Source organism: Echiichthys vipera, assembly GCF_963691815.1.
Source record: "Echiichthys vipera genome assembly, chromosome: 10".
NCBI classification, from domain to species: domain Eukaryota; kingdom Metazoa; phylum Chordata; class Actinopteri; order Perciformes; family Trachinidae; genus Echiichthys; species Echiichthys vipera.
In genome coordinates this window covers 18,251,298-18,273,990 of record NC_139835.1, presented here as the reverse complement: position 1 = coordinate 18,273,990, position 22,693 = coordinate 18,251,298, and the positions used below count along the sequence as shown (strand labels likewise).

The following is a 22,693-nucleotide window of genomic DNA, read 5'->3' as shown; positions in this document are numbered from 1 at the left end:
GCATGAACAGGCTTAGTTTTGTTTTATAACCTTAGATACTTCATGACTAATTTTATTAGAATTGCTTATAAGGATGATTTTGAACTGCTGACACGCATCAGGTCTGCTACACAAATGATTCATGGGATGGAAGACACCAGCTGTTAAATCTTTACATGCTCCGTGTCTGTGATTAATGCTGGCAGCACGTTCTAAGCAGCGTATCCCTCCTAAATCCCAAATAATGTGAATTGTCTTTTTGAATTTTAGTTTGTTTCTAATGGGCCCAAACCTTCTGTCTTCCACAGGAGTGTTCTCAAGGTCCTTTGTTCCCAGCTCACTTTTCGACAAACAAAAGGAATATAAACATGTATTTGCTTATGCATGGCCTATATAATATGTAAAATATGAAATATTTCCCTTTTTGGCGTAAGAACAATGCTTCATGGTGATTTCTGCATTTTGTCAACTTCACCAAACATGTAACATATTTTTGGCAATTGGGAGGTTTATCAGTTTATTATAAATAATATTTCTATATATTATGTTTTCATAAGGTCAGAAATATAGGGAGAAAAAAATATTTTTTTTAAATTGTTTTATTTTGGAATTGTTATTTAGAAACCTTTAAGCTAATGTCAATTAAGCACGAGTTATTCCCCTATTTAGCTTATTTTCAGGTTCATACTTACTTTCATACTTTAATGTTTAAAAAAAACACGTTTTTTTTCCCATTCTGTCTGTCTGAATATCCCTGTATTCACCCTCTGTCTGAAATGCTCAATTTTAGCGCCTGTCTCTTTAAGACCCCTCCAACCGTCTTTCTTATCTGTGCTCTCTGTGTCTCAGCACCATCATTGCAGCCGGGAATGACTGTACAGCAGTAACAGCACTTTCTATGTAGTATATTTGTGACATCACAGCCGTACAGAAGTCCTGACGGCTCCCTTAAAGGCACAGTTTCTGTGTGTATTTTTCTGTGGATTTAGTGTTTTGATGCTTTCACAGAATTTATATAGAACCTCGACCTGCTTTATATTAAAATAAATAAAAACACATGGGAATCTCCATCTCCATCTCCCTTACAATAGGGGAACTTTAAGGTAAGTTGTCTCCAGTATTGCTTGTTATACATATATATTTGTTCTTTTACAAACAAAACAATTGTACCCACAAATGTTCTACAGCTCATGTCTTTATTAGTGCTGTGGATACAACAATAAAACTCTGCAAATGATGGCATGAGGTTAAAGTGCCTACATTGAATATAACAAGGGACAGTTCATCCCACTAATTCAGGAATGTACAATTGCTCAAAAAATCCTATTACAGTAACAAACACTGTGCGTCTCATTGTTCAAGCAAAACCAATCATGATAAATAATCCCAGTTCTCACATTGTTGTTCTTATAATAGTATGCCTATACTGAGCATGTTAAGACAAAATGTTGCATATTTTACCCCATTTAACACATGATAATACAGACAATCACATGTCTGCAGAAGAAAAGCTGCCCCAGGATCAGGGTTTAGCATTGTGCTTTTTATCACGAACAAAGCACCGGCAGTAGCAGCCGCACTGCCAGTCATGCTTTCCACATAGAGCCAAGTGTCTGGACAACATTCAGTCAGTGAATCACAATGACATTGCACAGGTACACAACATATATTGCACTAAAGTAAAGGACGTTAAGTATTCTTATATAAACATCTGAATCCACAAGGGAGAATAAGGGCATGTACATAAATGTAACTCAACCCTTCTTTGGTTCACAGATACACTAAAATAATTCAATGTTATTCAAAACATTGGGATATAATACAGCAGAGTTTCCAGATATGAAGGTGGAAACGTTACAAATGCAACAGAACAGCAGATAACCTATTCACAATTAGTATCTCTGGATATAAATAGAGTGATTCATGTATTACATACTATACGGTGTGGTCGATTTACATATAGGATTTTCTCACTGTAAAACTAGGACACATTTGGCACAAAGGCAATGTAACAATACTATACACAATCTACACAAAAATCTCTAAAAACACAGCGATCAAGTACGATGACTGTGCTATATATTTCCACCTATTTAATATCAAAGGGAAATAACAGTTAGGGAACAATGAGGCGGTGCGTCTTGCTTGATAATTACATGGTCAACATGGAGCACCAAGAGTCAGTACATACATACATATGTATATATACTGTATATATACTGTATATATATATATACACACACACACATGTATAGCATGACTACTGTTTATGCCAATTCTATATGTTTCTCTGCATTGTGCTCTAATACTTTTTGATCATTGTGTTCTTCATACTGACCATCATATAGTCCAACAGTAAAATTACTTTTTTTATCAGCTGCTACAGAAATAATCATTTAAGTGCTTCAGATATTCCTGCTATTTACATGAAAATTAATCATATTATTTAATCAACATTATCATATGTAGGTTCATTTCCAGTTAACATATGGTTTAGCAAGAATACCATTGTGCTTTTGTGATTCTCTCACAGTTTTGACTTATGTCCTTTTTTACTCAGATAACCTTGTGTGCAAATGTTTTGGATATATGTCATCGTTGCTTAAGACAAAAGAGACAAAGAAGAGAAACACAGGGCATAATATTTCTTGTACATTGCCAGAGAAGACCTGTAAGCAAAAATGTCAACGTCTTTATGAGACAAAAGGGACGTAAAGCTAAGCTCAAGGCTCCCCAGAGTCAAAAATGTTTGGGGGGGAAAAGGGGTTTAGGTGTGGCTCTTACAAGTCATGCCCCAGTCGCTCGATCTCGTCGATCAGGAAGTCTATGTCTGACCTGGTAGCGGCGGGGTTTGAGATGACCATGCGGAAGAAGTTGACTTTGTCTCCTTGTGGCTGGTAACCCACCATCGTAGTCCCAGACTCCATCATCATTGCCTTGATCTTTGGGGCCACCTGTTGTGGGAAAAAATACAGTGTTACCATCCAAACTCTGTAAAACACAACCATATACACAGACAATTTGTCCATGACTTTACCTTTGCGGATCCCTCTAAGCAGACACTAATGTATATGAATCAAACTAAGAGGGCAGGGGAACAAGATAATACATTTCAAAGGAACATTTTATTCAAAAACATGTGTTTTGGGTTTCTACTAGAACATTTACATGCTTTAATGTTAAAAAAACAATATTTTTCTCATAGTGTCTGTCTGAATATACCTGTATTCAACTTCTGTCTGAATGCCCTGTTTTAGCGGCTGTCTCTTTAGGACCCTCCCCTTAAAAAATCCCAGTCTGCTCTGATTGGTCAGAGTTTTGGGGTTTTGCACCTTTGCACTCAGTGTCTCTGCACCATCATTACAGCCATTCCTGTATAAAGTACAGTTGTGACATCATACCCTCACAGAATCCTAACGGCTCATTTAAAGGCACATTTTCTGAATGTGTGTGCATTTCTCTGTGGATTGAGCCTTTTGATGATTTCACAGTATTTATATAGCAGCTCGAACTGATTTATAACAAAAGAGACATGGGGATATCACTTTTTATAATTTGGGGCCTTTAAAAAGCAGTTTGATGAGTCATTACCTTGTGCAACCTCTCCCGCCTTTCGTTACCATCAGGCAAACCGCGCAGGCTCGGTGGAATAAACCAGAAACACACATTAGTGTGCTGTGGCTGATAAGAGAAAATGAGAACAACATTTGTAATGAACGCCGGTGAAAAAATGCGTTCTCTAATTTCAGCTTTTCTTGTCAACTTGTCAGCAATGCAAAATGGTCCAATCAATCCTAAAAGCAAGTTAAGACATGAAATATATTGTCGTGGTCATTTATCCTCACAGAAAAGCCCAGATCCAGCAAGAATAGTATAGACAGTTTTCCTTTGTTGCTGCAGCTGATCGTCTTGGGTATGAAATTAATTCTGATTTATAATCATCTAATAACTCAGTACAGTAAATAATTGGATTGAAAAGAGATTTGCTGCCAGTGGAAATAATGATCTCACCTCTCCGTTGAACACCATCTGGAATCCCTCTTTGTTTTTAATTTTATCGTAGAGGTATGCTGAGAGATCCAAGCACTTGTCAATATGCTGTTCAAATCCTTCTGTTCCCTATGAGGTAGATTGGAAAATAAATAATTAGGAGTTGTTAACACATTCTAGATATAGCAGCAGGGTCGATAGAGGCTTTAGAAGAAAACAACTGATAAAAAAGCACACCTTTGCCTTCCACATCAGCCAGAACTTGAAGATATCGACATGCCGTCCACACTGAATGGCTTTGTCACCTGTGTCGTATGTAACGTCATACTGTTTATCTGGCTGGAAGAGGTAACCAGCGCTCATGGAGTTGCAGCCTTGTAATAATCCCTGCACAGGAAACAGTTGTGGTGAAAGAAACGGTAAAGGAATCTATACCCCTGACAGAAAACAGTTATCTTATCCTGCTAATGCAGGAGTGTTCTTGTGTGCAGCAGCCAAGTAAAAATCACAGTCTCACCCTCTCTCTGACCAGAACGGCAGAGCACTGCAGCGGCACTCCCATCATTTTATGAGGGTTCCAGGTGACTGAGTTGGCCCTGCAAGCATATTGAAACAGTAAACACAGCTCTCTCTCTGTGTGTGTGTGTGTGTGTGTGTGTGTGTGTGTGTGTGTGTGTGTGTGTGTGTGTGTGTGTGTGTGTGTGTGTGTGTGTGTGTGTGTGTGTGTGTGTGTGTGTGTGTGTGTGTCAAGTTAAGGAACAGAAGGGGTAATCTCAGAAAACATTGATCCTTTCAGTGTTATTGAAATAAGGCACACAAGCCTTTTGAAAAAATAGAAACTAGATTTTTTGGCCGAGACTTTAAAGGGGGGATCCAGCAATTTAGTACTGGACTTCCATTAAGGAGGGTGGTTTGAGGTGCTCTTGTGAGGTAGGGGTTAAATGAGCTGTAGTCAACATTCAGAGCATTTATATACCAGCAAACTAATATTTGCTATATAAAGATATAGTGGAGTACTAGTGTCCTGAGCAGACAATAAAGTCTTTTTCAGTATTTCGAGTAGAGCTCCTTTAAGGTGCCAACCATGAGCCCCCAGTTCCGTCCATGAGAAATGTTGGTGTATTTCCTTCCACATTGGGTCTGTCTCTCTCCTACCATTTCTCTACTGTCTGCTATCTAATAATAATAAAGGGGTAGAATGTAAAAGAAAATATCAGAAAACACAGATAGAAAAAAAAAAGATTTGTCAAAATTGAAGGAGCAGAGTGCATAATACCCTGACTTTTATTTTCAAGAATGGGTCAAGCCCCAAAAACACCTGATCCTACATAACTAATAATGCAACTCAATAGCTTTTGTGTTAGATCCTCCCTGGCTGCTAAATGCCCCCAGTTTAGCAAAGTTTTTCTCCATTCAAGCCCATGCCAAAATAACCCTGAATCATGATGTTTAGAAAAACCCTGATGATGGCAGGGTTTTCCTCCAGAACAACAGAAGTCATTATACAGCTGTAGTGTTGTGCCGAGTAAACTGCACTTGATGAATAAAATTGTCCTTAAAAAGCATGTTTTCCTTTATTGCATTTATCGTTATTTATATGTCCATGTATTGCATGTGTTTACCTCTCTACTCCATTCAGCTTGTGCCTGTGTTTCCTAGACATCAGCAAACCTCCTCCCCACGCGCCCTGCACAGGACATAACACATTTATAACAGTCAGAATGTCTTTGACAGTGGCTGATATGTACAGCTTTTTTGGGTTGAAGATTATCGATAATTGTCTTACATCAACATGAAGCCACATGTTGTACTTTTCGCAGATGTCTGCAATTTCATTGATGGGATCAAAGGCTCCATAGACGGTGGTACCAGCAGTGGCGTTCACAAACATCGGCACATACCCCTGTAATCCGGAAGCATCGGAGAAATAAAGACATTGGCTGCAGTTCTTAGCTGAATTCAAGTTGTTGTGGTCGTTCTTTCCCTGTGATTGCTCACATGAAAGAGATACACTAAAATACATTTCTCAAATAATGCAATCTTCCTGTCTGCACCTACTACTTGCCCATTTATTCTAGTCTGCGCGTCACTTTGCCTTTGAAGAATTGCTTCGAGGAGAGTTACTTTAGAACGGGGCAGCATCACATGTGAGCAGACAGAAGCATTAACTGTACTGAAAGAACCTCGCTGCTCCGGCACGCATAAGTGTTTCCTTTGCTTACCAGTAAACTTCCCAGCTCAGAGGAGTGTTTCTCATTGTACAGAGTCCCTGATAGAAGCAATTAAATGAATAAAGTTAACTGAGTCGTCGTTGTTGTTGCTGACTCACCTTTTGCTTTGCTTCTTTTACTTTGGCTTCCAAATCAGCAGGAATTACTCTCCCTCTGGAAATAAAAGAAGAAGACAGTAAGTCATCCAGATATTTGACCCTTTACCAAACTGTCTGAATGTGGTCCGCAGTATAAGGCAAACCTCTTATCTGTGTTCAAAAGGATCAGGTTCTCCGTCCCGAAGCCCAGAGCGGCACCGGCTTTCTTGATGGAATAGTGGCTCTGCAAGAGTGGATGTTTGATCAATTTCAGTTCCCAATTCAGGCTGGATTTACTCTGAACATATTCATTTTCCAACATTGTGATGAAGATGGGGTAATACAGAGACAGTGTTAGACTAACATGCTCTGAGGTGAAGAGGACCAGTCTGGGGGCAGCTGCCATGCCTTTGGTCTTGACTTCAGGAAAGAACTTGTATCTTGCGATCATCACACTGTACATGTTGGAGATTGCTCCTCCTGTCGAAAATGGCAGAAAGTAAGGATGATAATTAAGTACACCTATTTTATATTCATGCAGTATATAACATTACAAGAAGACAAAGGACAGTTGGACGATGTTAAAACGTACAGACATTATAACATTAAGACAAGTACACAGTTTATATTGAACTAGGAGGTTAAGTTTGGTTATAAGTGTTAAAAATGAGTGATGACATAAAAGAGCAGCAGCAGTAGCAGCAGCAGATTTGAGGTTCTTGCACTTGAGTGATCTTATTTTAGGTTACATTATACTGCACACATTTTTGAGGCACATTTGTAACTTTTTACTCCACTACATTTATTTGAGTTTCTACTTACTGCAGATTCAGATTACTAAAATGAAAGTATGATGTACCATTAAAGAGTAAGCTGCTAATTGTTATACAAGGTGATTAAAATGACCCCCACCTTTACAGGATGCATCATTAAAGTGATGCTTAAACATTAATGCATCAATAATTCTAATCCAAAAAAGGTATTGTTCTGCATAATGAGTACTTCATTGCCAACACTTGCAGGACTTTTGCTCAAGTAACAGTTTGAATGCATGAATTACTTGGAAAAGAGTATTTCTACACTGTTTTTGCCACTTTTTAGTAAAAGATCTGGGTATTTCTCCCACCACTGCAAACCAGATGAGATCTTTTAGAAGTGAAAAGTACTAATTTCAGAACCACAGCTAAAAAAGAGACCCCCAGAACACCCGGTGGTATCTGATGAAGTATGACATCATACAGTTTTGCTCATTTGCTTAAACACAATGTTTCACTCAGAGTTTACTTTTACAAAACACACAGACCGAAACTGAAGGTCTCTGGCCAAAATGACACATCATGTTCTTGCAAAATGCTCTGACATTCACAAGACATTAAAACAAAAGCAAATATTTCCATCCGGTTCAACCCTAATTTGTGTTGTATGCCTGTTTGCTGATACTATAGTTGTAGTATGTACCAAAAAAGGTAAACAAGCATAATACAGCATGAATTATATTGTTTTCTAAAGATAATTTTACTAGAGATAACAAACCCTGCTGCCCCTTTGACACTTTTTTTGAGATGCCCTGTTGAAATACTTCTAAAGGTTTTCTTCACTCATATTATTCTTGTGTGCAGCGCTTTGCATGCCCATGAACTGTTGTTGACATGCAGGACCTACAGTAAGAACCTAGACAAGATATTCATTATGGTAGATGTTTTAAACTGCATTCTTTACACCAAAGAACCAATAAGGTATTCACTCAAACTCAAAAAGATCTGCATCAGATTTTTCCCTGTCATTCTTGACCTGACTGCAGAAGTCTTATTATATGTTTCGACGTATTGTTTCTATACGTTACTAAAACTACTCATCTCATCTCTTCTCATCTTTAGCCTGTTATCCGGGGTCGGGTCGCGGGGGCAGCAGCTCTAGCAGGGGACCCCAAACTTCCCTTTCCCAGGCCACATTAACCAGCTCTAACTGGGGGATCCCGAGGCGTTCCCAGGCCAGTGTGGAGATATAATCTCTCCACCTAGTCCTGGGTCTTCCCCGAGGCCTCCTCAAAATAACTCTAAAATAAAAAAATTAAGTGTTGAAATACTCATAAGTTCATATTTATTCCATTTGTAGTAATTTATATTAGCAAATAATTTAATAGACTTTTGTGTCTTTCTATCTAAGACCTATTTTGCAAATGGGGTTAGCAATCAAGATATACTGTGGAGGGGCTGATTTGGCTCTCACCTGGAGAAAATATCCCGTCGCCCTCTTCATCAGGCCAGCCGATGATCTCTCTCATCTTTTTCAGGGTCAGCTGCTCCATGAGCACAAAGACAGGGGCGATCTCATAGGTAAACCTGGAACCAACCGAAAAAAACTATTTTAATAAGTGATGAATCAAATGAGTTTGGTTGTGTATTTATTGAACAAAAATATAGAAATACTACAGTTTTCTCTCTACGGTTTCATTCAAGTTAAATGCAGGCTGCAGGAGAGACTGATGGGATCAATATGAATTTAACAACATGCATTTGTACACTCTAATTGTTCAGCGTGGTTACTGAGCATACTACTCTCTCAACAGAAATTAAACAAATACAGCATTGTGTACTCAGTCACACTTCAATGATAACACCACTTTGTTGTTTTAGAAATGGCCTTTTGCTGCAGTCAAATTAAATGGCACACAGTCTGAGGCTCGTTGCTATGCACCTTTAATGGTACTAACGTGATTTAAAACATTGGAGAAGTAATGACAATGTCTGCTGTTGCAATCACAAAACAATATCATTTCAGGTGCCTTTAATGTTCTCATTGCAGGAATGTTTTTCCTCTGAACTATATAATGTTTCCCCGTCATTAAAACCCTCCGCCTCAAAGATGAGCAAAGTCGATTTGGAATTACAGCACGTGCAGGCTCATCCATCTTGTTATGACCAATATTCTTCTAATTACATAAGTACCTGTCTATTCATGCAAAGAAAGTAAACGAATCAGTGGAACATTGCAGGATGTTGCATTGTGCCCCACAGCATCTTCAGCACACACACACACACACACACACACACACACACACACACACACACACGCACACACACACACACACGCACACACATACACACACAGTAATATGGAGAGGGAAGAAATAAACAAATCAGATGCCAATCCGCAGATGTCACACATTAATTTCACCGCATTCATTCATGCAGATGACGCTCACTCATTCTGATTATGTAAGACGTGGATGTGATTGTCAGTCCATTAGTGTCAGTCAATATCTGTCCGGGGTAATTAGGGTTGATGGAGTCATTAACAAAGGTAAATTACAAGTATGTAAGCAACCTCCACCCTGGTTCAAGTCATTCTCTGTGATGACGCCAATAACACACGAGCTGACTCGTCCTTCTTTGAGGCAGGCTGTGGAGGACAGATGGTGTCTGTAAGAGGCTATTACACCACGTTTGGGGACTGTTAATATAAGTTTAAAATGTTTAAAGAGTTTAATGGTCAGAAGCATCACCACTGTATGCTTATGGTTACACTTTTTAATGACGCTTGCTTGATAACGGATAGCTTAATAAACATTGACAAATCCCTTTTTCTGGTGTGTTTTTTTAATCTGGTAATAATATAATGATCACTAATAAATGCTAATTAGATTGTTGATAATTGTATTTTCCAGTTGATACGTGGCTATTCTGTTCAGTCAGAGGAAGGGATGGTAATGCTTTGTATCAAGGTCCTTGTGATAAGTGTTCATTAATAGGTAATAAAGGCCTTATAGTCCTTTTAAGATGCTTATTAGCGTTATAATGTGTTAAAAGGACTATATATTTATTAAATTACCAAAGGATTTATTAACTCTAAGAAGGCGTTGTTCTAGCTTTAGATCCAGTATCTGCAAAAAGTATAGTTAACTGCTAATAAATGCATAATAATGTATTTCTTAGTGTCTATAAATGTCTCATAATCTAACAATGAACATGTTCTTGATGTTTACAGCTGATGAGTATTACAGCTTTTATAGTCGCACTAACATATAATAATGAAAATAAGGACTTACATTGCCCTTATTACCTATTAATTAATGCTTATTACAAGGACATTAATATAAAATGTTGCTGGTTCACAATAATGGGAAACATGGACCCTGACTGGAATCAACCATGAGACGTATGGTATGCATCTTTGACCACGCGAACACCTGGACGTCCCAAAGTTCGGCTCAAGTCTTAGAAGCAGGGTAGTCCATGCTACCAGTGTGAAAGGATCAGTAGTATAATTAAATGACTAAGACGTTTCTTATTGCGACGACTTGAAACTCATCACTGAGTCCCGCTGACGGCTGTCCATGTTGTGTGCAGATGGTCTGAGCAGAGGCTCTCCTTCCCTCCTGGCGTTGTTATGTCACAAGAATTAGCAACAAAGACACCATGTAAGCTGTGAATGCGAATCAATATGCAATTTAGTTTGCCTGTAGGGCTGAATTATGTGACCACAGCCTGAGTACAGGCCAACATGACAATACTGTGGGGGAGTAGCTGTACAAATGTCTTTTTATTTTCCTGCTTGATTGCCACTCTATCTATTAGAGCATGCAGGATACTTTTCAGCCAGCAACAGCAATTACTGCATGTCACTTCAAGTGTTCCTCTAACTGAAAGACTCTCTTCTACATTTAGAAACAATAAGTACAAAGAAAAGCTTTTAAAAAGTAGAACTAATTTACCTCTAATGACTTCCAAACTGGATCTCTCAAATATGATCTGCATACATTCAAATAACCAAAATAAAAAAAGCCTGATAAATGAGAGTGTATCAAAGCACTCACATGTTAGTGTTGGCTGTAGAGGTAAGCCACTCTCCTGCCAACCCAACAATGTCTAATCCAGTGGACAGCTGGTTAAAGAACCGGGGGTGACCTGCGATTGATAAAGAGACAAACAAAGCAAATCCCCAGAAAACAATTAATCACCTGAGAATGTGTGAGAGAAAATGGCTTATCTGTAATCATTACACTGGCATGTAAGATAATGAGAGTTATTGATTGCAGCAGCAGGCCTCGCTGCGCGCCTTCGGGCCTCTTTGCTCTCACCTGTTCTCACGCCGTACTTCAAGGTGTCCCTGCAGTCCACCAGGATCTGCTCCAGAGACTCGGGCTGGTCCGAGAGCTCCAGGTTGAAGCCCTCCATACCCTCCAGCAGCTGGTGGGGGTGGTGGAAGTCCAGGACCTTGGTGGATCTGTCAAAGGTCTTGCGGACATAGTTGGTGAGGATTTCCACAACCTCCAGCAAGAACTGCATGGTCGGCTCATCTCCATTTTTGGCGGGCAACAGATCTACGAAATAAAAGACATTCGTTAAATAATGTTAATTTGTGTCTCTTCTGGTGTAAATAATATTCTCATGTTGAGAGTGTTTACAGGTTCTTTGTTTTTTAGTAAGTGATTCATTCCTTTTAACTCATTTATTTAGTTTTAATCCTCCAAAAAATTGCGTGAAAAGCAGTATTGAGGAAATAATGCCCACTAACAAATGCAGTTAGCACTGGGCAGTATATCAGAACCATGCTATGAGACTAGGCATCATCTTAGCTTTTGGATATCGTAATTTGGCATACGTATCATTTGGGTCTGGTTGACTAAGATTTCTTTAGTCAGTTTTAGAATTTGTTTTATGCTTTTTTCATTCTTAATGTCTTATTTATTTAAAGTGGTAAACTTTTACAGATCTGTTGACCAAATGAACTAATTCACTGTAAGACAACCAGGAATTTATTTAATAGAGGACAGCCTTACTGTTATAGCTGTTATTATTTGTCTTCATACCCATTTGGTCATTATATCCACATTACTGATGAATATTTTATCAAAAATCTCAGTGTGTAAATATTTTTGGAAGCACCAATATCAGTGCAATATCGATACCGAGGTACTTGGTCAAAAAATATTGTGATATTTGATTTTCTAAATATCGCCCAGCCCTGAATGCAGCTCTATTATGACCCTCTAGATAATGATTTGTTGCATTAGCGATCTGATTCATCAGGATATTGTTTACTTTGATTTACTGTCATATTTGACCATTAGAGTCAAATTTCCAAACAATAATGGATTTCTCAAAGTTTTAGATTTTAGATTAGGTGCACTGCATTTACGTTTAAAGGATAAATACGCTGATTCTTCCCCAGCCTACCTCTGGCGAACAGATTGGAGAAGTCGGTCTCCGTGCGTCTGAAATGCGCGTCTCCTCCGGTGTTATCGCAGGACAGCAGGTTCTTGGCTGCGCGCTCCTTCAATGAACTCACGATCCTGCTCCTCTCCTCCAGACTGTTGTTCTTCTGCAAAAACCCTAAACGATTAAAAGAAGAAGAGGAGTCCGCAGGGTGATTACACTCCCCATACATGTTGACAGCTGCAGCTCTTTTTTTTTTTACTCTAATAATTCTCCTCTCCCATTTCTGACCTCTCTGTCTTTCTTCATGAGAGAGGGGGGTCCCATCCTTCTCAGGCAGTCCTATTTATGGGCGGAGGGCTCTGTGGGAGGCTGAGCCCGGTGACATCAGCATCAAACTCCAGCCAAGCACAAACTAATGGCTGTCATGTAGCGGCTGTAAATTCTTATTAAAGCTCCTTCGACAGCGGTGGAGCAAACAGCACAAGCAGTTGACAGCAACACAGGCCAAAGGTACATTTGATAATGGATGTGAATGAATCAATAAAGCCTGTTGGGGAGAACATAGTCCTCAAGTAAATTTGAGAGAAATCTCATTTAAAAACGCTATTTAAAAAAAAAAACATTAAGCCTATTTGAACCTCTGATATGAATCCAGCCAGACTAACCATTTGTTTTGTTTTTGTTTTTGAATCCCTATTGTAGCTTTATAAGGTCCTGGGTAATTAAATGACTTTAATGAAACCAGCAGAACGTGTCGGTCAAAAATACCAGAACACTGCTCTACGCACTGGTGCGTGACATTATGGTAGATGTCCGTCCGCCCTTGCTTAGTGTTGTATGAAACCGAAATAGACCCAAAGTGGAAATCAGAAAACCCACCCTGCATGATCCCCTCTTCAACCAGCTTCAACTAAATTGACGATGATTTTCGGCAGTTTTTTCTCCTTTTGGTTAATTATCAGGTGTGTTTACGGTTATTATGGTGGTGATTATCCAATGAGGTAAATAACAGTGGGTTATATAATCCGGGCTTGGATCCTGCTCTTCCAGGAATCTGTTTCCATTGAGAAATATTCAGGCCATGACACAGTCATGCTTGTAGACACTTGCATCATTTTTATTAACAAAATAGAACAACTTACCACATATCTTCATTCCCAATTTTCGAGTACACCCGTGAGCAACTCCACACCAAGCATCATAGCCTATAATATAGATTAAAATAAAACAATTAAGAGGGCCTCACAGAAACCTGAAGGAAATCCAATTTAAGTGTAGGCCTACATTTCTATATTGAACCATTTAATGTTGATAATAAATGAGGAGAAGCATGAGGTCGGATGGTGTCGCGTGCTGAAACAAAAATAGCCATCGTGGGTGTTTGGGGATTATTTAAACATTACGGCTCCCGGGGGCCCCTGAATCTGGATTAGACTATTTCCACTGTATATGTCACCGATCATGCCCTAGAAGAGGACTTCAAATTAATTAGCCGTTTTGGATCCACGCCACGTCTAATTGCGTGAATAGATGCTGGGTAAAACGCGAGCATCGGGTAGACATGAGCCGGCTGGTCAGTGACAGATAGAGAATTACTGCGTTATCAAGAGCTTCCAGCCAGGGAGGGGATGGGAAGCACAGACTGAAATCCTCAAAAGCAGCAATTTAGGGGAGGGGGGGTGGGGGGGAGGAGGAGGAGGAGGAGGAGGAGCACCATTCCCACATCCCAATTTAACCCATTTGCTTTGGATCATTAGATAAATCATTCAGCTCATTGGACACTGTAACTCAGTCCACACAATGACTTTCTCCAAGCCAGAGGACATGACACGAGAAAGGCATAACTAAAGAAAACAGACAAAGGGAAGGAAATAAACACAGCAGATGTGCTGACATACAGCATTCACAGCAGACTGTAGGATTCGCTTGAAGCTACAGGCAATTTCTACATGGGCCTATTGAGACAATCTGTTTTTCAGCAGACACTCATCAGTGGAAGATGCAAAGCAATTCCGATATTATATATAAATCCAATATTGGTGAGAAGAAATAGCTCATGAGTGCATTTTAATTTTAAAAAGGTAAAAATCACCAAATCTGTATATTGTGTCGGCAGCACATCTACACCTGTAACATGCTTTTAGACCTCTATTCACTGGGAGGATCAGGCGTGTTTTTCTTTCTACCAGCTGACAATGAAAGGACTGTATAGTGGCTGTATGGTTTCTACTGTGCCCGTTCTCGAAGGCTAGTGCTTAAGTGTGCCATTAGGGCCAATTTAATATGTCTGAATTAACTGCCACTTCAGGGGCAATTTTCATTTAGTTTTTGTCTCCATGCAGGCACTTTATTCAGCCAGAGAATATTTAGCCAAACCAATGAAGAAGAAAAAAACAGGAATGCATCAACACACCACCCCCAATAATAATAATAATAATAATAATAATAATAATAATAATAATTGGTTTGTAATCTTTGCAAATGAACATTAGTTTGTTCAGCCTTTCTTACAGGATGTCCCGTTGGTGCAGCCTCGGGCTTGTTGTCCAGGCTAATTGCCTTCAGCGCACTGTTAGTGGAGGACAGCAGGTTTTGACAGCAGCATTCGTCTGTCACGCAGATGCCGGGAGGTCGGTATGGAGAATGAAATGCAGCGGTGATTTGTGGCGAAGGAAGCCTTCTCAAATGCCCCCCCCCCCCCCTCTCTCTCCCTCTCTCTCGATGAAAATGATTAATGACATTGCCCACAAAGTAAATAGCAGCAGTAAAATAGCGTTTTATCTTGTGATGGACCTACTTGAGCCCGGGGGTCGTAAATTTGCCGAGTTGGGATCCGGTTCGCCGCCGGAGCAGGAGGGTGCAGACGCCGCCATCACTCCCAACACCCTGTGCCAAAGTCCTCACCTCAAAAAGCCTGGTCACTTTTTTTTCCTTTAATGCCCCCAAAATCTCTCTTTATACCATCCGAGGTGAAAAGCAAGGCTCACTGGCAGGGAAAGAGAAAACCCCAATATAATATACAATCATTCAAATACTCGCTTCTTCTTTTTTCTCTTTTATTTAAAAAAAAAAACATGAAGCATTACACATTAAAAGAGATGCTCAAGTTGGCGACACAGACCTGTAGACGACAAGGGCACGGTCTGTCTTACAAGTTCAGATTCAGTTAGTCGGCACAGGATACAAAAAGAAAAATGATACATCTCAGATGCCATCTATAGACCTAACTGTTCACTGAGGAAAGAAAATAATCCCCAATTGAGCCGGTGGAGAGCCGCTGACAGGGAGCCCGTTTATCCCGGCATCATATCTTGATCCTGCTCAGGATGGATGATGGTTCACAGCCGACAGACAGCTTCATGCTCGCATCCCTCATAATAAACCGCACAGCGCTAATTGTTCTTTGGCTATACACAAATACACACACACTGAATATTTTGGTGCATTGAAATGCAAATAAAAAGCTAACAAAGAGCTCTTTTAAAAATAATGTTTTGACTTTACTCAAATTCATTACAACATTCTTCTGGTCCTTGGATCCACACACGTGCATGACACATATCAGCTAAAGGTGATTATTGGAATTCGTGATGCAGAAAAAAAAGAAAGATGCATCCCTCTTTCCAAACAACCAACCGATTATTAAAAGCCAAAGTCTGCGGAACAATTACAACCTGTGCAACATAAACACGTGCGATTCACACACAAACAGGCCGATCCTGTCTCTTGAATCTATTTTTGCAGGGAGTAAGCCTTATTTAAAAAAAAAAAACACCTGTTAGAGCATATCCAATGGCAATTAAGAAAGAGTCAGTTTAGTTTAAACGTGTCAGTCTCCCCGACACACATGAGTAAAAGCCACTTACCTTGATAACGGGGGTCCAGGTGAACAGGTGCAGTCGCCCCTCCCCGTCCCCCAAAAAGTGAATTTACCACCAAATTAAGTCCTGAAGAAGGAGAGACTGCTGCGCTCTTTAGCACTCCGAGAAAAAGAAAGAAGACCTGAGCCTCAGATCTCCGCTAGACCCCCGCACAAGGTGACCTTGCTTTTGTTGGTGTGGGTTTGATTTGCTGACATTTAAAGCAAGCCTTTTGTCATTGCGTATACGTATGAGTCACAGCGAGTACCTGCTACCTCCACCGGTGCTGCATATTTGTGGAGCGGACTCGTCTGCAGGCAGGTCTGCAGGTTTTACCCTGAACGGCGCCCCGAAGTGTGACTTTTTTTAGTGTGTGTGTGTGTGTGTGCGTGTGTGTGTCTGCGTGTGTGTGCGTGAGGAAGTGTTGGTTGTCTTCGGATCTATATAGCTCTGGTTTGAAATCCTGGTCACGGACGTGGACTCGAAGTTTGATGATATGAGCAACACATTACGTGAGGAGGGATCAGGATCGAAGGAAGGAGGGAGGGAGGGGAGAGGGTCACTGGTTTTGTTCTTTGTGGAAAAAAACTGAGGACGACCGTAAAAGACACAATCACGAGACCAAATACTCCTTTATTTGCTTTTATTTATTTATTTATTTATTTATTTTATCACCCCCTCCAACCACGTAAAGGAGTTTCAATTTAAAAAAAGCTTGCAGATTATCTTAACGCTATTTGTCATTACATCTAGAACATGCACCCTGTCATACATTTCTGATTTTGCCACTTTTTGTGCGGACCGGGTGTTTTATTTTATTTTATTTGAATGGTTGAGATGTAACTTAAGACATCATTATAAACCGAGAGGACGGAAAACCCAGACATCCACTAGGTGGCAGTGAGAAACCAAGAATGACTCCTGCAGGAGCAGAGAGACACACAAATGGGCCACTCCAGAAATACTTCATGAAGCTAATTATAAACCGAGCCATTAATCTGGAACATGTCATCATCATACACGAGCGCAGAGACACGAGTGGACACGCACGAGACAAGCCAATCGCAAGCAATCGCCCATGAGCCTGGGGAGATTTGTTATCTCTTGTATCATGAGTCCGATTAAAGGTCATTTTTATCATGGGGTGACACTGTTGATATAAAAGTATATAAAAGTGTTCATGACTTACAAGGACAGTGTTGAGTCTTTCAGCACTGGACAGCTCCTCAGCAGGCTCCGGCTTTTACAGTAAAAGGCTGCTGTCTTGTCCTGACTTCTCTAAATATAGAGTTTGCATATTTATTTAGTACAATATGAAATGATAAAATAGAATATAAAGACTAGATTTTGAGCAGGGCCCCTCAACAATATGGTACAAGGACCCGCCTTTAAGGGAAGGTTCACATTTCTAACATCTATCTTATCCAAATGCACTTTGGAAGAGTCCTTAGCTGCTGCAGTTGTTCCCCCTCTTCCATCCTTCTCTTTTTGTTATCGCCCCCACAAAGAGCGACTATATTCATATTAATAATACTGTTAGTTTGGAAGATACTTGTTTTGAGACAGACTGCTGTGTGAGGACTCTGGATTTAGTCTTTCACAGGAGACAGAGAAAATGATTACAGTGCATGTGAGTGTTGGATTAAAATAGACATGAAAAAAAAATGTTTTGGAAAATTTGCATTCATTACCACAAACTAACTGTCACACAGTGAACCTGGGGGCACCTGAGGGTCTGGAATCTCAAGGCAGATGCCCACTTTGTCTGTTTGATAGTGCAGCTTGGTGTACTATAATAAACAATAGTCTTCGCAACACATGCTCTTCTCCTTGTCACACACTTATTGTGTATTTGTCCTCTGCCAATGTCTGTCATAAGGTGAAGAGGCCAACCTACAGTGGCAGTTACACACAAGAGCGTTCTTCAATGTTTTGTTTCTCAGCTGCAAGGGAGTGGTGTCAAAAACAATAACAAGAAACAAAAGATTTTTCACCAGTAGCTGTATGAAACTGTCCACAAGGTGGGGCATAATCCAAATGTAGAGAGAGAGAGAGAGAGGGAGAGAGAGAGAGAGAGAGAGAGAGAGTGAGAGAGAGAGAGAGAGAGAGAGAGAGAGAGAGGGAGGGAGAGAGAGAGTGAGAGAGAGAGGGACAGAGAGAGAGGGACAGAGAGAGAGAGAGAGAGAGAGAGGGAGAGAGAGAGAGGGAGAGAGAGAGAGAGAGAGAGAGAGAAGGGGGAACTATATTTCTTTATTTGTGGTTATTTTTAACTGCAATCTGTGAGCAAAATCTGACTTAAAGGAGTCTAGCTGTCTGAACTGTGACTGAAAATAAGCCAGTGGAAATAAGAATAAGAAATCTCCTTGATAAGACAAACATTGTCTGGTCCTGTCTAGTTTCTGTCTGAGCCTGCAGCCAGTAAATTTCCCTCAACTGTCTCACAAAGTCTCACTAGTGTCTCTCTCTCTTCTTGTAAACTTTACGTCTTTTCAGCCCAGTCTTCAAATCAAGAAACACCCATGCACTTTAGAGATAAATAGATCCCTAAAACACTGTGTTTGATACAAGTTATATTCCAAAAATAAAGTCTACAGACAACTATTCTAAAACTCAGCCTCTAGCAAACAGGCCCCTGCTGTGCGAAGACACATGCTGGTGACGTTCAACTCTTAAACCAGAGCTCAGCACTGAGGATCAAGGATAAAAGGAGCTAACTCTGCACTGTATGAAAAAAAGCCATGTTTGATCTTGTTAAAGCACGTGAAGCTGTGATAACATCAGCAGCCTCATCTGGGACAGTTTCAGGGCTGTAGCCAGAATTTTATAAGTTCTGGGGCCATACTTAGTCCAGGGCAAGTAGGTAAATTAACTTAAGTACAATACTTTATACTCTGACTCCTCAACATTGTAGAGACAAATATTGTACGTTTTACTCCAATTCTTTAGCTACTTGTTAATGCATCTAGTTGAGGATCCTTGTTATGCTACAGATGTCCATGACTTCTTTTAATTCTCCTCTAACCATCTTACATGGCTTCTTTTAACAAGTTGCTTTAAGGTCCAATGAGGTAAAACTCTCCAATATTTTACCAAAAGGCAAATGTTTGAAATATGAATCTGAATTTATTTACCAGCACTTTGTTTTTTTTCCTTGTTCCAACGCCATTAATTATCTCATGACCTCTGGGATTTATCTTGTGATCCCTTCAGCAGCAGTGGTGCTGCCAAGGGGAGCAACTTTGTCTGCAGGATTTTCTACCATTGAATCAGATTTTCACCATACAAAGTGACCAAGCTCCCACCACAACGACTTCCTGGTTGATCCAATATAGAAGTGCCAAAAATTGCAGTTCGCGGAGTGTCCACTAGGGACAGGTTTCATAACAGAGCAATTTTTCATTGACCTCCATGTTAAAGAGTCCATTTTTACAGCATAACTAAACCTATTCAAGGCCTGGTGCAAAAAAACATTCTAGTCTGTATGTTTAGGTCATGTCTCCATGACAACACTGAGAGGCGGTGAATTTTTTTGTCCCAGGCTAGTTTTTATTTTATTGGAGGTTAAAGTTTATGAATAATTAGGGGCACGGCCTCTTGAGTGACAGCTAGCAGCTTGCCCTAACGTCTCCTCGGAGGTAAACATCAGCCAGATGGACGTCTCTCCCTACCCCCAACATCAATGCCTTTTTTTTGGTAAGAGGAAATGAGGCGGAGTCAAAGTCTGACAAGATGGTGTCTCCGGTAGGCGAGGACGATTGGATCAAGTTGAAAGAACGAACCTTGACGTAGAGGCTAGTCTATTTTTTTATACAGTCTATTGTGACGTGCATTCGCATCTGCATTTGTAGAACAGCCAATAGGAATGCCCTCTCTCTGAAATTACCTGTGATTGGCAAAAGTTTACCGTTATAGGCTAGATTTTCTAAAGCCCGTAAGCAGAGCCAAAAGGAGGGGCAGAAGTCTAGTTTCCTCTCAAACTACTTTCAGTACAATATGCTGAAAGGTTGTTATGGACTGTCTGTTGCAAAGCAAAATAACAAAAACGCCTACCCCAGCTTTAAAATAAGATATTAGATAACAAGTGTGTTCATTTCAGTTCAAAACTCACAATGAACACTTGAGAAAGGTGTGATGAGAATAAACCAATACTTACAGATGATGCAACCACAGGACTGCCAAAAGGAACAGAGGGACTGATGCCAGATGTCCAGGTAAGGCTGAAGAGCCGCTTATTTTCGTAGATGTCACAATACTGGGTCACATGACAATGGTGTTTGAAAGAGACCACTTGGAAATGCAGAGAAGCTGCAACCTGAACAATAACAAACTGGAACAGGACCATCGTTTTATCCTCCTTTGAAACTGGCTTTACTTTGCTTGAGGGGACGAAAGAATGATGTGAAGATAATCACAGTGCTAAGTACAATTAGTAAAGCGCCTATAAATTTGCTGTAGCCTAGTTGTACTTTCCGTATTTCCATATCCTGCCTCTTTATACAGATTCAAATATTGTGCTTTTTACCTCATTATATTTATCTCTCTTATTTTTTTTAGACTTCAAATAATGAAAAACCTGTTTGTTAATGAGATTTATAGCTGATCATAGGAGGGTTTTGTTACCTTGAGGGACATGGATATAGGAGGCTCTCATGATACATGAATAGATGTATCTTTTTATTTGTTTCCTCTCCATTTGTAACCTGACTCTACCAGATGGATTGATTCGCATGATTTGCATTTGCTCAGCATATCCATCTGGAAACTCTCCTTTTTTGGAAGGGGCAAAAAAACTGGATAGACGGGCTTTGAGGCAAAGCTCAGAAAGTAGACATGTAGGTAAAGGATATTTGCCATTTGTGTAAAGCAAATTTACAGATAAAAGGCACAATTTCAGGTGCCCGGTCCATATTCCAACAGAAGGATCCAAGAGAAAAAAGTGTTAGCGAGCGGCTAACAGATTTAGGGCAACGGCCCTCTGAAAATATGTCTGGATCAGGTTTAACTTGCATGCGTTGCGTCACACTTAAACCAGCCAACACTGATTGGACATTCACCTGGCAAATTTTCTCCGTAGAACGTTATCAAAGTGATCTGCGAGTAAAGTACAACGGAGCTCGCGAGATCAGGATGGTTTCACAAGGTTACTCCATTTGAGGCTTACAAAAGAAAAGGTTTGACAAAGGTTTAAGCTCAAAGAGGGTCTAGGACGGACTGTGAACAAGGTTGGGTCCTCGATGGGTTCACTGCGTTGTTTTATTGGGCATACATTGTGAATACTTATCTACATCCAAACATATTTATGTATTCAATAAAGAGATGGAAATCTGTGCTAAAGAAAAATAACATGTTTTAATTAGATCTGAATCACTGTGTGCACTGATGTATAAAACAAGCAGCATGAGCCTGGTTCTTCTGACCTCTTACACACAAACCATTCAAGACTCACCATTTTTAATCCTCTTTGTCAAAACAATGCCTCCATATAACAAGTCAAAGTTAGAATCTAATTTAACATTTATTTATGGTTTAAATACCCCAAAACTCCCCCTTTTCCCTTGAAATCCAATTAAAATATGCAAAAATACAATCCTTTAATTTTCTCATAAAAATGTAAATGATTCAAAGCAACGACATCTCTAACACATGTACATTAAACAAACTAACTGGGGTTTCTTCTTGTTCATTCTCCTGCTGTTGTGCTTTGCAGATGGGATGGGATGTAATATGTGGTCATCTCGCTACAAAACAAGGTTTATTGTCTTTGACTGAGTCTGTTGAGTGGTCCTAATCACTGGGTGCAGTTTAAACTGGTCTCCTGTGAAACATGAAAACCTCCTCACAGAGACTCTTAAAGCTCCTGTGTGAACACAGAAGAGCTGAGCTAGAATTTCCTACATATTGTTCACTTTAACTAGTTTCACCTGTTTCATTCAAGTCGAGGTGGGAATTACAAATCGTTTTGTTTAATTCAAAGATTCGTAGTCACACTTCAGTACACATCCATGTTCATAACGGTGATGTGTTTACTGTCTTTAGATCAGTAGCAAAGAAATGTTGCTGTTTGTCCACGACACAGAAACGTTTCACGATCTGACGACATAAGATTGTCAGGATTTATCTGGACCTTTCAGAACCGTAACATATTGTATGATTTGATAATGCTATCGTTAAGGCTCGGCTAGATCTTAGCACAATTTAGTTATGCTTAGTGAAAGGTTGTGGATTGGGTTCAAACAAGTAGGCTACTTTATTATGTTTTAAACGGCTACATTCAGAACAATAATAGAGCAGCAAACATATATTTGCTATTTAAAGATATGAAGGAGTGAATACTCTGTATTTGATGCATCGGGAGTGGTTGTGAGAACTGTGTGATGGCAACTTTTTTCAGTATT

General features: G+C 39.9%; 1 protein-coding gene across 1 annotated transcript; it reads right to left on the bottom strand.

Moving 5' to 3' along the window:
* Window positions 1-2,759: 2,759 nt before the first annotated feature.
* LOC310953081 (glutamate decarboxylase 1) lies at window positions 2,760-16,336 on the bottom strand (the record flags this gene model as incomplete). Its single annotated transcript, XM_083921999.1, has 17 exons — window positions 16,305-16,336; window positions 15,236-15,424; window positions 13,581-13,643; window positions 12,457-12,612; window positions 11,358-11,600; window positions 11,094-11,184; window positions 8,507-8,619; window positions 6,642-6,757; window positions 6,442-6,521; window positions 6,299-6,353; window positions 5,756-5,872; window positions 5,592-5,656; window positions 4,487-4,565; window positions 4,207-4,356; window positions 3,991-4,098; window positions 3,571-3,660; window positions 2,760-2,933 (listed from the first exon to the last, which is right to left on the bottom strand). Exons 2-17 carry the CDS (start codon window positions 15,309-15,311, stop codon window positions 2,760-2,762), a joined length of 1,776 nt encoding a protein of 591 aa, XP_083778125.1. The 5' UTR covers window positions 15,312-15,424; window positions 16,305-16,336.
* Between the last annotated feature and the right edge of the window lie 6,357 nt (window positions 16,337-22,693).